Source organism: Carassius carassius, chromosome 2 (assembly GCF_963082965.1).
Source record: "Carassius carassius chromosome 2, fCarCar2.1, whole genome shotgun sequence".
Lineage (NCBI taxonomy): Eukaryota > Metazoa > Chordata > Actinopteri > Cypriniformes > Cyprinidae > Carassius > Carassius carassius.
In genome coordinates, this window is record NC_081756.1 from 20,036,832 (window position 1) to 20,055,383 (window position 18,552).

Below are 18,552 nucleotides of genomic sequence, written 5' to 3' on the forward strand. Positions count from 1 at the left end.
GAACCACGGAGGAGATCGGAAAGATACAAAAGAGGAGCGATGACAGTGAAGGACGAGAGAGGACCAGGCCTGGGTTTTATTTTGTGTTTGTTTTTTATTTGTGCACGGCAGTCATCCGAGAGGGGCTGTCGCGCTGTTTTGTGTTTATTTGGTTATTAAAACTTTGTTTGATTGTCCGCCGGTTCCCACCTCTTTCCACGAAGGAGTCATCGAGGCGGTGGGCTGGAGTGAGTTCGCCCCCCCCCCCCCCCCCGGCAACTCACTCCAGCCCACCACATCGAGCACCCTCGGCGGCAGACTCCTTCGCCCTGCTCGATGGCACTGCGGATTCACCCCAGCGGCGAAGGATCTTCGGCAGCGCGCCCCTCCTTCCTCCCTGGCTTCGGCACCAGTGTAAAACATTAAAATCTTCACAATCACAGGAAGAAGGAGGCGGGAACTGGGAACCCACTCATCACAACGATATAGCCCACCAACATTAATAATGAACTGCAATATCCTTAGTGTGATTTTCAAATTGCAATTAAGTCCGTGTGCGTTGCGTGTTTTGAAGGTCTCAGGGCAATGTCATTAAAAGGTTCAATCGGTCTTTTTTTACCTATTTCACAATTATTTTAATCTCCAAACTGTTTTAGATAGTTCTGCTTTGCTTCTTATGCTTTTCTAAAAAAGTGTTGGATTGTGCTCCGTTCTCGCCGACACACACGGAAGGATCATGAATGCAACAAAACACAGCAGCGCAGATCACACTTCACTGGAGTGAGCCTGCTTCACGTTTTTATGGACACTACATATTTTAACGCCAGTAAACAAAAATTAAAACTTGTAAATTTGTAGTGAAATTTTCAGTTGTACTCTAAAATAAAATGGTTATTTTTCTTAAATACTTAATTTCTGTCATAAAAATTTTAAGTAAGATTAGGTTTAAAGTAATTTCACTCGTTGTTTTTTTTTTTTTTTTAATATTTTGGTGGGTCGTGAAATATATTACACTTGTCTAGGTGGGTCGTGGAATGGAAAAGTTTGGGAACCACTGGTGTAGAGCCCTTTGAAGCTGCACTGAAACTGCAATTGGGACCTTCAGCCCATTGGGGTTCCCATTGAAGTCCATTATATGGAGAAAAATCCTGGAATGTTTTTCTCAAAAACCTTAATTTCTTTGCAACTGAAGACAGAAAGACATGAACATCTCCGATGACATGGGTACATGAGTAAATTATTAGGGAAATTTTTATTCTGGAATTGAACTAATCCTTTAAGGCTGTTTACTGTGGCTGTTTTATTTGTGAGAGGGAATTTATTTGCATGCTTTAGACTGTGATGAGAAGCACATGGGTTGTGTGGGATAGATTTGTAGTCTAGACATTCCACTCATCGCAAATGAAAGCAAGGACAGAAATTTAAATTTAAAACACAAATTTAAAATGACTGATTGATCACTGCTGTTTGTACAGTATGCATACTCAGATACAGTTGAACAGGAGAGCTGTAAACACACAAACACCTTGCAGAATGAGTCAGTGGAGCAGAATATGTGAGAACTGTATACAAACACTGTGCACTGAAAGTGTCTGTATGCATATTTTAAGATCAATTACCTGCTGTCCTTTGAGTGAGTGTAGTATAGTGAGCTCTCCAGTATTTTTCAGGGTGAAGATTATGACCTTGCCCGTGTGGTTAAACCGAGGAGCTCCTGCTATATATAACTGGCCACTGCGAGCTGAAACCACTGATGTCACTGTGTAACCTACAAACACAAAATGAGAAAGATGATAATAAATGCCTATCACTTTTAAACAGTATACTGGATGAATAATTTTGCTTGCTAACAGAGAGGAGTGGAGATAAAGTGGAGATCAAAAGAAATGCCCAAAATGGAGACTGAAGAGCAATAAAAAGGTAATTATTTAAATGTAGCTAGATCTTACATGGGCATTGCTGTCATTAGCATCGACAGCCAGTTTAATGTATAGGTGTGAATTCTTTACCCAGGTACGCTCCATGGTTTTTCAGTTCTTCTGGGAACTCTTGTTCATAAGACGACTTTGGTGGGATCACTTTACCCTGACGAGTCTCCTTCAGCACAGCCCCATTCCAGTCATAAGCTCCCACTGCTCCCACTAAAATACCGTCCTGCAGGCAGAGCATAAAAATATATCTACAATTACATAAAGTTCAGGAAACTAACTATATTTTTCATTTCTGTCAACACTTATGGCCTCAAACTACCAACTTTGGGTCTTTAAAGGGATGAATGGAGGCATTTGTTGTGTTTTAGTTTGCCAGTTCTCCGTCTTCCAACAATTTCTTTTTTAATTGCAATTGGTAATTTTCCATTAATGAGCTTTTTCCTACCAAAGGCACCACTTTAATGATATATTAGAAAAATATTAGAAAGACTTGCACATAATGAATTCTAAAACTGTTGAAGACTAATTTAATCAATCAGTGAACATTTAAAGCTCAAAATCTCAAAAGACATGGCATCAATTATGTCTTGGTAGCATAATGTATGAAAGCAGTAAAATTAATTATTATTAACAAAAATACACTGATGATTACTTTAGATTAAATTAGTAGTTTAATATTGCACATTTTCTAATTGTTTGTACATAATGTATCAACATTCTTGACCTTGTTTAGCCCTCAGTGGATTCCTCATACAGTGATTCAGACACTTCATCTCATTCTCAGCGTCCATCCAGCTCCTTCTTATCATAAAAAAATGCATATCATAAAAAAAATGATGTTCGCTAGTTATCATTTAAAACAATCCACAAATAAAGCAAATAAAAACCATTCTGGAGCATGTATGTAAGCTGTATTTAAAGCTACACACATCCCACTTTCAGAGAGTACCATCTGGATTTAGAGGTGTGATTTTTTTTCCTGGAGTGCAAACATTCTTTCCAACAACTTATCCCTCCTCTCAACACTTAAGTTTCTTTTGTTGCAGATGCTGTTCCAAGCCTCCAGATACCTGATGGATTGGATTTCCAGTCATCCTAATGTCCAACTGGAGTTTTCCTATCTGTTTCTTCCACACTCAAAAAAATAAATAATAGATATTAATAACTTTACCAGCAGTTTGTGCTTGCCTTCAGGGGATGGAGTTAAAAAAAATCTGAGGAGTTGCATCAGGAAATTGTTCAACCTGGACAGAGATGATTAGCTTTACAGTTGGGAGCAGGTCTTGGATGAATACAGACCCACCAGGAACAGTTTTTGGATGGAGCAAGGCAGACAGCCTGCCAGAACAGCAGGTACAGTATGGGAGCGTCAGATGCTGAGTCTGTGCTGGAGGACAAACTAGCTCTGATATCAGCTCTGGTTTTAGAAGAAAAGAAAAAAAAGTACACATCCCCTGAGGTGCAGCTCCTCCATACTTCTCACCACAATAATCCCTTCCCTGTGAAAACCTGGGCCTTATATTCATTTCTTTGGACAGAGAATCAGAAAAAGGCTTGTTTGAATTATCAGGGAGAAATCCTATCTGCTCACCATTGTAAAGGTGCAATATTTTTGGTGTATCATATAACTGACAGCAACATATAGACATGACCTACAGAAAGAGAGGAAAATAAATAAAGAATGTTTAAGAAGACAGAAAGAAAGACAGAAAGATATGGTTTTAGTTGAAAGAAAACAACCCTAAAAATTCACTGAATGTCTGACTTTTGGTTCACTCAATCTGATCTCGGTCAACCTGTCTAGGTTTTTTTCTTTCAGCTAATATGGAAAAAGGGCTGTGAATTTGAGGAATAGAGTCAACCGAGAATTTACAGACTGATGGACACGCAGACTCACCTCCACTATGTGTGTGGAGAAGCCAGCTTGAGACATCTGGAGACCAAATGCTGTCCCATTCTTGCTAGTCCCTGCAAACAGAGACAAAATGAGCACACAGAAGAGCAAAAGAATCCGCTATTTCCTCCAACCGAGCAGTGCAGATTTCAGCATTCTTAAAGAGCGAGTTGGCACAGAGCATACAACAAAGAGATGTGGTATACATTTTAAGATTTGGTCCAATGAAATTTAGAGTGCAATGCTGTGCAGAGATGTAAATGAGGTTTTGGGCTGTGTTATGGATATGATGCAATTCTGTGTGTGGTGCTAGAGTGGTAAAGTCACCAACCCTCTAAACTGAAGATCCTCTCTCCCAGAGCATCCACAATGTCCTTCAAAGCTGCTTCATCTGTCACGTTAAAGAAATGCTTATCATCAGGGTCACTAGCGATGTATTTGATCTCATTGAGGAAAGCTTCAGGGTTGATGCCTCTGCGGTTATAGTAGCCCAGTACCTGTTGTGAGGAAAGACCAGAAACAATCAGCCTGAACGTGACGCATTTCACTTGAGTGCCCAAGCCCACATTCTAATCCAAGCCTCCATAAGTGGTGTTGAAAACATTAGGCCTTTTTCACTGGTGTCAGCAGCTGAATGTGACATTAATGGTTGGTCCAATCCCGATTTCAAAATGGGTTGCCCCATAATTTCAGCATGAGAATGGGCACCTGAACAATGCCACAAGTAAGGAGGAGGAAGGCAAACTGAAGGAAGGCAATACTTACAGCAATGGCATATCGGATGATGCCATCCTTCTCGCTGTCCTCAATGACCTGCTGCAGGTCAGCGCTGTCATGTGATTCTCCATCAGTGATGACGATCATGACCTTCTTTGCTCCTTTTCTACCTCCCTGTTTAAAGGCCTCTGAGCTGTGAATATCCATAGATCATTTATGCTCTTTCAGTGTCATTTTTGTGGCTCTGTTGATATGCAAATATGTAAAATGCACATTATTGTTCAAAAGTTTGGGGTCAGTAAAGATTTTTTTTTTAATATAAATTAAGAAGGACTTAGTAAATTGATCAAAATTGACGGAAGACATTTATAATGTAACCGAAGACTGGATTAATGAGTGCAGAAACTTACACTTTTGTCTCTTTTTCTTTTTACAATATATTAAAATAAAACAATTATTATAAACTGTAATAATATTTCATAATTTAAACAGAATTTCATCAAATAAATGCAGCCATGTTGAACATAAAAGACTACTTAAAAACTTGGAACATGAAACTGTTGATTGGAACTGTAATTAAATAGCATTTTTAATTTTTTTCACATATGTGTAGTACCGTGCAACACTGATTCCCAGCGCAGTGTTGGTCTCTTCTCCTCCTCGCTGGCCTATCTTACGGGCTGCTTTGACCACATCTTCCACAGAGCGGAAGTCATTCAGCTGAAACTCAGACACCACCTTTTCTCCATATTGCAATACTCCAACCTGACAAGCACATGATCCACACATTTGATACAAAGACACATTTGATATTTCACGTTGCCATTGTTCAAAAAGTCCAAAACACCTGAATCTGTCCAGGTCCAATATAGAATTTCCGCAGGATGTTGATAAGGAAGTCTTGAACCTCGTTCCAGGGGTAGATTGAATTTGATCCATCCAGGACTATCACTATGTCCATGTACGTCTCACACCCTAAAAGGGAAATTAGATATTTTTGATGTCTTTGGCATCAGCAAAAGCAAAAGCAAACTATAGTGATTCGTTTAAAAAAACAAGGTCTGTGATTCTTTCGTTAAAAAGAAGAAGAAGAAAAAGATTAAACAACTCAGCTCTTTATGAGCAGTCAAGATCATTTTCTTTTTAATAAGAACATTAATTTCACAAATAGATTGCCTATGGCAGATCTAGAAACAGTCATGGCCAAATTCAGCATAAAAATAAACTTAACATGGTTAAGGCAGAAAGTAGAAACATATTACCAAAATTTCACTGCAAAAATTTTCCTAGTTAAATGGAAGGTGCAGGTATATTGTGCTTACTTTGGAAGGCAGGAGCGATAGAACGGGAAAATTTAAAGCTGGCATTGACTCTGGAGCAAATTCCAGTACTGTAGTATGAGCTGCCACATTCGTACGACCAAAGGGGACCACAGGCCTGTGAATTATCACAAAGGCTATTAAGTGCACCATTAATAAATGCATTGATTGACATAAAGATCATGGGCTCATTCTAAATAAATTATAATTCCATAGCGTTTCATAGGGAAAGGATGATGTTTAAACACTTAACAATATTAGTGTTCCAGACTGATTAAATGCCAGATGACATTGAATATGCATTTATAACTATATAACCTTATATCTAAACTCACCACAAAGCTGTTGTCGTTAGGGTTGGACGAAAGAGTCATTCCAAGTCTCATTTTATCCTTTCGTTCAGAGACATTTGTCAGTGATATCCTTCCTTAAGAAAAAAATTAACAAATGTTGCAAATGTGTGCTAAAAAATCTGACCACAGACCATATGTGGCACATGTACTTTACACAAAGACTTCCTCTAACCATAAACATTAATTTACGTTACGTAAACGTTGATCCTGTCTAGACATTCCTGACTTCATCTGCAATGTGCCTCTCTTTATGTGTGTGCATCTGCACACATGCACATATTAAAACTGGAAGGAAAGCTGTATCGACATGCTTAACATTAAATAGAACACATATGCTTGACATAGATGCCTTGACATGCCTGCTAACACTTTACCCAAACAACTCTAACCCTTATCATGGTAGCTTTGTAAAGTTATTATTTAGCTCTAGCAATTTCTTAATTTATTTTGAAGTGTAATTACAAAAGTTTTTTTCTCTAATTATATGTCTAGTAATTATAATCCACAGTCACACATTGCTAATTCTGTCAACAAAATCACTGATAAAAATGTTTAACAAAGAGTTGTTTCATTTTGTCAGCAATAATGAAGGAAAGTGTGCATTGATAATAATGTTACAGAAAGTAAATAATTTTAATGAAAATATTAACGAAAATATGAAAATAAGATACTGTATTAACAATGCACTAACAATGTTTTATTGAAAAATAAACTTTTAGTGCTAGTCAGAATGTGTAAATCCAACTGTGAATGCACACTTAAGTTATATATATTTTGCAATATTGTGCTAAAGAAGTGCACTCATTATAATGTTATTTCAGGAACGTTTTCACATGTGTTGATATGTTGAATTAATATACTAATATTTTAAAAAAATAAATATTTTGATATTCATCATATGTTGAGTTAATACAGAAGTAATGTTTTAAATATATGATTTAATTTAGCATTTTATTTTCAACTAAAATTGTATTTTCGGCAAAAATTATGGGGACTAATCTAATTAATAATAATGGTTTTAAAATAAAAACAAAAGTCCATTTACTGCAAAAGAGCTACTTTAATATCCTCAGGTTATTTGTCTGCCTTTTAAAGAGTAGCTCTCATGCAAAACACTATATTTTTTTAAGAGCAGCATTTCTGTTCTTACTGATTGTAACTCAGAGGTCTGTTCACAGCTCTTAACAGTAGGTTACATTATTAATCTGGAGTAAGAACATAATTATTTGAAACCTTCAATCTTCAAAATACAACAAATGCAATACATACATACATATACATACATATATATATATATATATATATATATATATATATATATATATATATATATATATATATATATATATCTATATATTTATATATATATATATATATATATATATATATATATATATATATATATATACTGTATACACTTATAAGACAAAAGTGTGAAAATGAACTACCAAGATTAAGTTTAGTGCAGCTGGGTCCTCCAGATCTTCTGCTTAAGGGACATTTATACACGTCCCCTGTCTGATGCTGTCCATTTGTTTCCAGTGGGGCTCCTACCAGTAACCTAAAAACATCCACAATCCAAACATAAAAATATTACTTTTGACACATAAATATTACTTTTGACACACTACAATATTCATCTAACAAAAACGTCAGAAGAAACACACAAGCAGGTGTGTGATCCACTTCCTTATAAATAATACAGCCAGAAGACTGTTGATTTAAGCTCCCTCTGAAAACAGGGACGTTTAAAAAGAGGTTAGAGGAAGTGAATCAATGAGAGATGGCAGGTGAGTGGAATCTACTGGCAAAGGAATGTTTAAACAGGTTTAAACTGAATGTTGATGTCTGAGGTAAAGTAAAGTATCGGTGGGAGCACGCAGGGCGGTTTGGTATGTGAGACTCTACTGATATCTGTTTGTGTGTGTGTTGAAATATGTACCCTATGACCCAGACTGACTACATCACTCCATTAATGCTGGCATGCTTTACATGTAATGCTGCTACTCTAGAGGGCAATCAATCAGGGACACACACATCATTCAGATGCAGTAGCAGTAGCACTGTAGGGAGCAGTACACACTTTTCATGGAACCATGAAGCTTTTAAAAGCGAAGGCCGTCACTTTCACTAAGTAGCTGCAAAGGAATCATTTTACTAGTCAGATCACTGGAATACTACACATCCTTAAACACAGCAAGATGTGTACGTTCAATTGTTTATGCACGAGAGGCAAAATTCTTTCATGCTGATAGTGGTCTCAAGGGAGAGAGAAAACTAGCTTGACTTCACATTTACGTGCCTGTGCCGGGTCAGGATGGGCTCTTAAATGTCATTCAGAACGTCATAATTAGTTTATGGTGAGGTGGTACCATTACATAGACTGGCAGGCATAAGGCAGTATCTTTGCATTGGGGTCAGAGAGTGACAGTAAAACTAATCTAATAAATAATCATGGGATACAAAAGTCCAGTTTACTGCAAAAGAGCTATTTTATGATCCTCAGGTTATTTGTCTGACTTTTAAAGAGTAGCTCTCATGCAAAATGCTATATTTTCTGGAGAGCAGCATCAATTAAACACACACACAATATTTTTTTATATATATCTATATATATATCTATATATATATATACAGTACAGACCAAAAGTTTGGACACACTTCTCATTCAAAGAGTTTTCTTTATTTTCATGACTATGAAAATTGTAGATTCAGACTGAAGGCATCAAAACTATGAATTAACACATGTGGAATTATATACATAACAAAAAAGTGTGAAACAACTGAAAATATGTCATATTCTAGGTTCTTCAAAGTAGCCACCTTTTGCTTTGATTACTGCTTTGCACACTCTTGGCATTCTCTTGATGAGCTTCAGGAGGTAGTCACCTGAAATGGTCTTCCAACAGTCTTGAAGGAGTTCCCCCAGAGACAGTTAGCACTTGTTGGCCCTTTTGCCTTCAGTCTGCGGTCCAGCTCACCCCTAAACCATCTCGATTAGGTTCAGGTCCGCACCCCATCACTCTCCTTCTTGGTCAAATAGCCCTTGATGCCTTCAGTGTGACTCTACAATTTTCATAGTCATGAAAATAAAGAAAACTCTTTGAATGAGAAGGTGTGTCCAAACGTTTGGTTTGTACTGTATATATATCTTTAAATTTCAGCTTTTGCAAAAACAAACAAAAACAAATAGCGTATTTTTCGGACTATAAGTCGCACTTGAGTATAAGTCGCATCAGTCCAAAAATACGTCATGATGAGGGAAAAAAAACATATATAAGTCGCATTTATTTAGAACCAAGAGAAAACATTACAGTCTACAGCCGCGAGAGCGCCCTCTTGCGGCTGGAGACGGTAATGTTTTCTATTGGTTCATTTCTCTTGGTTCATGTCAAATTAATTGATAAATAAGTCGCACCTGACTATAAGTCGCAGGACCAGCCAAACTATGAAAAAAGTGAGACTTATAGTCCGGAAAATACGGTATATTAATTTCTGAAGCATGTACATATAGTATCATTCATACTATTCATATTTTTCACACATTGCATATTTACCCATACTTAACAAGGGAAACACATATGTTTGCATGTACATACTGTACACTACAGCCTGTCTATTATATCCTCATTACCTTATTTCATCTTGCACTTTTTCCATTTTTGTGCTGTTTGTTGTCTTTACATACCACTGCACTGTGTGTTGTTACATGTGTAAATACATTTAGTAACATTTTATACTTGGATTACTTCTTTAATAGGTTAGCTAAAGTTTATATATGTTTAAATATATAACACCATGGTCCTGTGAAGCATGACATTTCTTTCCACATAAAGTGAATGACATTAAAGCTCACTTGACTCACTTGATATTTGAGACATACTTGAAACGGGTCTACATGTAAATATATAATAATCACCACATCTAAAGGTGATTCTGACAGGTGATAAAGGTTAATGCTTTAAACAGGAGCAATACCCACTCAGGGGCAGAGCGATTCAGAGAGTGATATCTGACACTAGTTTATTGCAGATCCAGACCTCCATGAGTGTTCTGCCATAGGCCAGGGGTCAACATCATGGGCCCCTCGAGAAAATATTTCTCTGTTTGTCAAACTTCAGTAGTGAAGAATTCCAAAAAAATCTGGATCCAGCTTCCCAAACAAATGGATTTTACCCCTTACAGTTAAAATATAATTATATGACACCCACAGGCTATTTACAGTGGAATTAAGGAATTAAGTAGAACAAGAAGAACTGCACATGTCCAATACAATCAAATATAACGGTATTTGGATAAACAACCCCTCTAAGTTTGACACTGGTCTAAAATGAGCATGAAATAAGCCTACACATTAAAACTCAAAAAGTTGAAAAGTTCAACTAAACATTTTCAAATGTCTCTGGAAATAGTTTTTCCACAGACTGTGTACATATTTTCACTGCTATTAATACTGTGTATATCACTTGTGTTATAGCTGCCTTTGGCACTATACCTTACACTTCAGTTCAGCTCAGGACATGCTTTCCTAAATAAAAAAAAGGAAAGAAGGAAGTATGAAAGAGAAATAGAGAGATAAGCATGAAAAAGAGGACCTTTGTTGCAGTGATTTAATGGTCTAGTCAAACTTCCAGGGTAATGACACAGTGAGCTGTTAAAACAATCAGGCTCAGACTCATTAAAATAAGTTCTCTCTTTCTATCTCTCTCTCTGCAATAGGGCTGCAAAAGGCTAATAGCACTGAATGAAACAGCTTCGCTGATACACAACCTATTACATATTCAATGTCCCACAAAACGCTGTACGTGCGGCCCAAGTCCTTTGGAAAAATCTAAGAGGAAAGGGTTCACCATTAATAGCCAAATGTTTTTCACATTTGGAGAGTGACAAAAGACTTTACTCATGCTACGATGGTGCTGAAGTCTATGAAGTGCCAGTGAGTCCACTGATATGGTGTTTCATTACACGATAGGAGAGAAAAGGAAAGATGCACCACAAATGCTCCTTCTTAAATAACTGTGTGTTAATGATTTAAAAGGGCATGTCAAACATCACAAAAACCTCATCAGACTGACATTGCCATGAAACGCAACACTTCTGTGCTGTTACTTCTTCCTAGTAAAGGCAGCAAAGCAGGCAAGCAAACTATAGCAACTCAACCCACATCCTTAAACCCATAAAACTATTAATGCACATATTGATTTCATCTAATCATCACTGATTTGTTAACAATTCATGTACAGATGAATTTTCCTAGTCCAGTGTGAAAGATAGCTTGTGAGCAGTCTTTCAGCCAAGTTTGAGAATAGAGATGAAGAACGCTTCAACCCTCCTGCTGCTTGAGGAATTCATAGGTCGCAGGCCAGACAAAAGTCAAAACTCAGCAAGGAATTCAAACTGCAACCCTTCAAAAGAAAACAGACTGAGCATATGTGTCCATGTTTGTCTGTATGTCCATCCCAAGGGATCTATCAGGCCAGGTCTGTGGATGTGCAAGTGTCAGTGGCCACCCAGGAAAAAATCCCATTCCAAAAAGTTTGAGAACCATGTTATCTTCTCACATTTACAAATAGTATATTCATCAAAGAACATTGAAAATGCATCATGTTTTCCACAGAATATTAAGCAGCACAACTGTTTTTAATCAAATCAAAGAATGATTTCAGAAGAATCAAGTGACACTAAAGACTGGAGTAATGGCTTTAGAAAATAAAACAACCTTTGGGGTGGTAGTTTATAGAGGAAGGATTTCAATTTAAAACATATAAAAAAATATATAAACACATGTAAAACACACACTTTTCAATATGAAACCGTCACAAACACATATTATTCATACTGCAAAGAGCTCTAAGAGATAACCGGAATAGTTTGAATATTCATTACCCATGAACATTTTCTGTGCCCCAAAACTCCCACATGCTCCCTATGAGTTGTGCAATGAATTATGTATGTAGTTTGATCTCCTTTTGTCATCATCACAGAGCTGAAGGGTTCACATTTCTCTATGTGATGCAAGTTAGTGTGTTTAGCTCACTCTCTGTGACATATGTAAATGTAAAAAAATATATATATTTCTGATTTAAAATAAAATTCAACATGCTTGTTTAGTGGTTTCTAGCCTGTAATTATATATCTGCTACATAGATTGTCCCAATATACAGTATGCAGGGCAATCCCTGTGTCTTGGAACACGTATAATGAACATGTTCTGTTCCTCAATCCTGGTGTATTGACCTGAAATAAAATGCATATGTTAGCATAATGTTTCTACTCAAAGAGAAAAATATGAGAGAATGACGACTACATACTTCCTTCCACAGCAATAACCACAGGTGTGTTGCCAGCCCTTTTCCCCCATTTTCCAACACAACTAAACCCCTTCTGTGCCTCTGAAACACCTCTTTCCACTGCATGCTGCAGTGATAGGACCCTTACTGCCCCCCAGAGAAAGAGAAAGAAAGAAAGAAAGAAAGAAAGAAAGAAAGAAAGAAAGAAAGAAAGAAAGAAAGAAAGAAAGAAAGAAAGAAAGAAAGTAGAGTTTGGAATAGCAAACAATAACATACCATTTTAGCAGTGGAGTCATGATTTTATCATCCATGTAATGATTATTCTATTTATATAAAACGCCTTTTCAGCTGGTTGATTGGATTTTGAGATATGATATTTGAGAACATGTGATATGGTGATCTTAGTTTTTGAATAAAAAAGCATTATTTGTGGATAATTTTGGCAATGTTCAATGTTACCCAGTTAACCATATTTAAATGACCGTTTTGGTTTTTGGCTAAATAAAGCCTTAAATTTCAGTTTAGAGATTTCTGTAAAAATAAATATATATATTTTTTAAATATTTAAATATGATATTATATTAGATATATGATATGGTATGATATGATATATTATTGCATTGCATTGAATTGCTTACTCAATAAGCGCAGAACTTTCTTTTTTTTTTTTTTTTGAGTGGACCCGAAGAGTAAATTATGCAGAAGTGGAAGTGTGTCCCCTTCATCACAAGGCAAGAGTCTGTGGCACACAGACCCTCAGTCCTAGTATTTCAAAATATTTGAGGGCAAGTGACTATGATTCAACCCTCAAAGACAAGTCTCTTCAAGAGTTTGAATTGTCAGAGTAGGGCTGGACGATTAATCGAAAAGTAATCGAAACCGAAATTCAGAACCTCTAACCGACGTAATTTTCCCATGCCGGTTATTTCGGTTTTTTAATCCTGTTAATACTTCCCCCTTAAAAGCATTCTAGCGCGTGTGTAGCCACATGACTCTGCCCCGTCCAGTCAGTGACATAAAAGCAAAACACGGAGGTGAACGCCGTTCAACACATACTGATGGCCTTGCGTCTTCACTAAAATGGTTTGGACATTCAAGTGATTAGATGATCGGATGTGTATTATTATATCGAGCTACCATGGTCGCGCTAGGGCTGTCAAAAAATAAATTAAGAATATTTCTAGAATAAAAAAAATCCACATTCGAATGCAAAAATGTTGCATTCGAATTGTAGGTGTCCGTTAAGGAGGCAGCTTTAAGGTCCGCCTCTGGTATACTTCACATTCCGTGTTCTGTTCCGTCTTAAACAGTCTCATCCGCACAGCTTTCAGAAGGCTGACGGCTCGATGAGCAGTAACGTTACCACTTCTGTCATCATTCACCTCGTGCATGCGCTGTTGACAGCCGCGAACCCTGTCCGCATGCAGGCACTTTTTGAGACCGTGTGGACGGATGCGCGGCTGTCCGCGAGCCCTCTTAATGACGAAAATTACATAATGCGGACGGTGCGCGGATGCGGATGGCCAAATTATACTTTGGCCTTTATCAGTGGCGCATGAGATGCGATGACAATATAAAAGTGTCATTGCATTATAATTTTTTTAACACATAGTTGAAGCAACTTAATGCAGCGCTTCTGCGATGTTCATTCAAAATATTGCGGAAAAAGAGATTGTGGAGAAGATCTTATTCACGTCAAAACGGAAACCAAGCCATTCACACAGAACGCATTTTTCACGCATTTTCTAGAGAGGGACGTCTTCTTTTAACCTTGGACTCGCGTCTCACACAAGAGAGCCGCATGTTTAGAAAGCCGTGTAAAATTAAGGGATATATCAGAAGAGAAGCCAAAAGCTTTTCTTCACTCTAACTAAAATTATTCATTTTAAATTCGAATATAATTTGAATTTGGATAATATTTAATTGCAAATTCGAATTTAGTTTTCAAGCCATTTTGACAACCCTAGTTCACACAGCTGCATTGTGGCACAAACACTCATATAAACAGTAACGTTAGCTGTGAAGATCGCGGGCACAGAGGAACGCAGAAACTAGTTGTCAGCACTGTCCTGTGATTTATCAATAAAGTAGCTTAGAATCTCAAAACTTATTATAGCATATTTTTCTACTTTTGAAGGAACTATGCTGTTTACAACCCACAGCTTCAAAATAATATAGAGACAGAATGACTAATTCACACACGCAATCACTCGTACTGGTACTGTGCTAATTTATCTTTATCTGATCTTTATTTATCTCTTACACCGAGCAATAATCTGTAAGAAATGTTACAAACATAGATAAAATAACTGCTGATAGTGAGCTATGATGTCAGATTGCTCTTTCAATAGGAAAAAATGTCTCACCTTTAATAGTCAATCATATTTACAGTACAAACCTTGTCAGTGAACTATGAGGGCAAAAAAAAAACAAACAAAAAAACAAACCAACCAAAATAATCGTTCATTAATCGTAATCGAGGTAAAATGGTCAATTAATCGAGGTTTTGATTTTAGGCCATAATCGTCCAGCCCTATGTCAGAGTGAATGCATTGTGTGTTATCAGCACTGAAAGGTTTTGGGGTTGTGAGCGAGGGGAGACACAGCTAGATTCCATAAATGTCTTGAACTAAACATTCTCCTCTGAGGATCTGACTTTGCTAATCAATACATTTCCAAAGTCAAACTGTACGAGAGCACCAGTACACACATGCACAAGTAAATAGCCAGCAGTGTCCAAAATGTTTCCACTGTTCAAACGATCTAAGGAAGATAAGCTACTATCTATAGCCAATTCCTGCACAACCTTTTTCTCCTACTGCCTAGAGTCATGCCAGCATAAACACAACACACTCTCCCTAATGCTCTGTCTCGCTATCGCATACACATAAACAGATTTCCCTTTCAACTGTTTGCAGCATACTGCTGTTTAAAATAAATCTGTATAGTGAAATTTGACTTAATTGGTCTTTCAAACAATATCTCTTGACTGTATGTGTAGATTATAGTCTGTTAGTATTTGTTGATGTGCGTGTCTTTGAGTCTGGCATTGTGAATTTTGTGTAAGTGTGCACTCACAATACACAACTCACATCTCCCAAACAAAACTTGAACATGATGAAATAAGAGTGACATTCAAGAGCCAAGCCAGAAGCGCATGCCACACTGAAAATTTCCTTTGGCCTATTAATGGTTTCCAAATGCTGTGTGAATGGGACAGAGACAGAAAAGGGGTCTATTTGGCAGCTGCTCACTTCAGAAAGTCTTTGTTGATATCACCCAACATCAGTCCAGCTAAACTGACAACACACTCACAGCTAAACTACACACAGAGCCATTTAGCCGTTATCTAGGGAATGTGAGATAGAATATATCATTATATATATATACATATATATATATCAGGTGCAATGAGTGAAAAAAAAAATTAATAGAAGGAGATATCTTGCATGCTTGCTTGTATCTAGTGGTGGAAAGAGGACTAAGAAATTGTAATTAACTTAAAGGGATAGTTCACCCAAAAATGAAAATTATGCCATTAATGACTCACCCTCATGTCGTTCCAAACCCGTGAGACCTCCGTTTATCTTCGGAAAACATTTTAAGATATTTTAGATTTAGTCCGAGAGCTCTCAGTCCCTCCATTGAAGCTGTGTGTACGGTATACTGTCCATGTCCAGAAAGGTAAGAAAAACATCATCAAAGTAGTTCATGTGACATCAGAGGGTCAGTTAGAATTTGTTGAAGCATCAAAAATACATTTTGGTCCAAAAATAGCAAAAACTACGACTATTCAGCATTGTCTTCTCTTCCAGGTCTGTTGTAAGCACATTCACTGCAGTGTAGTGATACACTTACTGAACTGCTGAGAACTGAAGATGAACACCGAGCCAAGTCAGATAACAAACAAAAGATTGACTGTTATTTTCGATGCTTAAAAAAATTCTAACTGACCCTCTGATGTCACATGGACTACTTTGATGATGTTTTTCTTACCTTTCTGGACATGGACAGTATACCGTACACACAGCTTCAATGGAGGGACTGAGAGCTCTCGGAATAAATCTAAAATATCTTAAACTGTGTTCCGAAGATGAACGGAGGTCTCACGGGTTTGGAACGACATGAGGGTGAGTCATTAAGACTGTTGGGAACGTTACTTTAAAAAAGTAATTAGTTATAGTTACTCACTACTTGTTCCAAAAAGTAACTGAGTTAGTAACTGAATTACTCTATAATAAAAGTAACTCGTTACCAGGGAAAGTAACTATTTGCGTTACTGTAAAAAAAAAAAAAAAAAAAAGTTGCTATATGTCAAATAATTTTTTTTTTTTTTTGGAGCAGTTTTCACAAGTCAGTTAAAATGAGTAGAACAGACAGAGGTGTTCGTACATAACTTTCAATATTTATTGAACGTCAACAGACAGCAAGAGTTTTATCCTGCACTTCAAGTATTATCTTTGTAAGAAAAGTGTTTTGGCCACTAGCTGTGTAGATGCGTGTGTCACACATTACATGTACACATTACATGCACGTTCTTGCCTTTGACCACAATTAATTTGAAGTAGTGCTTATATCTCCACCTTGAAAATGCCAACTTTCCATCGGATTGCTCCTCACTCGCAATCTCTGCTGCTGCGAATCTGTTTTAGCTGTTGCGTGCATGCGTGTGTGTGTGTTTGGCGCCGCTGGCGTAAAAACACTGGCTCTGATTGGCTACCATGAAGCACATGACTCTGCCTTAGCCAATCATAATCGCTTATGTCGTTATTAACCCACCTCCTCACTCACTGTGTGAGCCGGGGGGGCGTTCGGATTACATAGTTTATTAAATCAATGCATAGTAACGCACAGCATTTAACGTCCAGTAATGCTAACGGGGTTATAACGACGGGAAAAGTAATTAGTTCGATTACCCCGTTACTGAAAAAATAACGTCGTTACCTAACGCCGTTCTTTTAAACGGCGTTATTCCAAACACTGGTCATTAATGTCATAATTTTCATTTTTCAGTGAACTAACCCTATAAGGAATAATTTACTCAAGTACAAGTAACAGTACTGAAAAATAATACGACTCAAGTAAGAGTAAAAAAGTAGTTTGCTGAAAAACTACTCAAGTTACTGCGTTGCAAATTACTTTGGTATTATTTTTAAATTTTTACCCAAAACAACATGATGTGAGCATTATGGAGCAGGGTTAACCCTAACACACATGTGCTTTAATGTCTGTTTCACAAGTGAGACCCAGGAAATCCCTATGGAGACAAAAAACACCATTACAGTGCAACGCTAATTGACAAGGTTTGTATCACAGTAAACACTGTGATAGGAAGCAAGATTGAACCATAGAAGCTAACAGGTGTCAAACACGACTGATGCTATATAGTGATTTTGGAGCAAAACATGATATCACTCTCATAAATTGTCCCTGTTGCCATGAGCAACAGTTTTATAACTCATTTTGAAAAGTACATTCATGTATAAGATTATGTGGTTGTTTTTAAGAAGGGTAAAAGCAAGGGTAAGTAAAGGTTTAAAAGAAAAGAAAGTGTTTAAAACAATGTGAATTGAAATGTGCCAGTAAATAATAACGTGGCGTATGGGTTGGGCATCGGTTGAATTTTTATGATTCCAATTTCTATTTCCGATTCTGTTTAAATGTTGTTGTTAAAGGTGCAAAAGGAGATCTTGGAAAATGATAAAATTAGCCTAATAGCACTGAAAGCAAACATCACACAGTCCCTGCAATCGCTGTCCAAAGCCATACCCCTGAATGCATTTATGCTCACAGACCAGAATACCGAGACAACAGTCCTTCAATAGGCTACATCAATGGTTCCCAACTTCCGTCCATGTTCCAAAGTGAAGAAAACCCCTACTCAGGGAGTAGTGAGCAATGTACACGGTGTAGGGATCATATTGATCGGAACACAGTTCATTCACGTAGCTCACTTCTAACAAGTTAGTAATCTGAACCAGGGGTGTTAACTAAGCGAGACAGGCAAAATATGTGTGCGAGGACTGGAATTGGGAACCACTGGGCTACATCATGTGTCATTCACCAGCG

General features: G+C 37.2%; 1 protein-coding gene across 1 annotated transcript in view; it reads right to left on the reverse strand.

The window, feature by feature from the left end:
• LOC132105847 (integrin alpha-11-like) overlaps positions 1–18,552 on the reverse strand; it is a 47,964-nt gene that overhangs the window by 20,564 nt on the left and 8,848 nt on the right. The window contains exons 3-12 of the mRNA XM_059511294.1: positions 7,642–7,754; positions 6,176–6,267; positions 5,844–5,958; positions 5,369–5,496; positions 5,138–5,286; positions 4,570–4,714; positions 4,136–4,301; positions 3,808–3,878; positions 1,989–2,133; positions 1,599–1,747 (exon numbers count right to left, since the gene is read on the reverse strand). Of these exons, the coding sequence (XP_059367277.1) occupies positions 1,599–1,747; positions 1,989–2,133; positions 3,808–3,878; positions 4,136–4,301; positions 4,570–4,714; positions 5,138–5,286; positions 5,369–5,496; positions 5,844–5,958; positions 6,176–6,267; positions 7,642–7,754 (1,273 nt within the window). The remainder of the gene's footprint in view (positions 1–1,598; positions 1,748–1,988; positions 2,134–3,807; positions 3,879–4,135; positions 4,302–4,569; positions 4,715–5,137; positions 5,287–5,368; positions 5,497–5,843; positions 5,959–6,175; positions 6,268–7,641; positions 7,755–18,552) is intronic.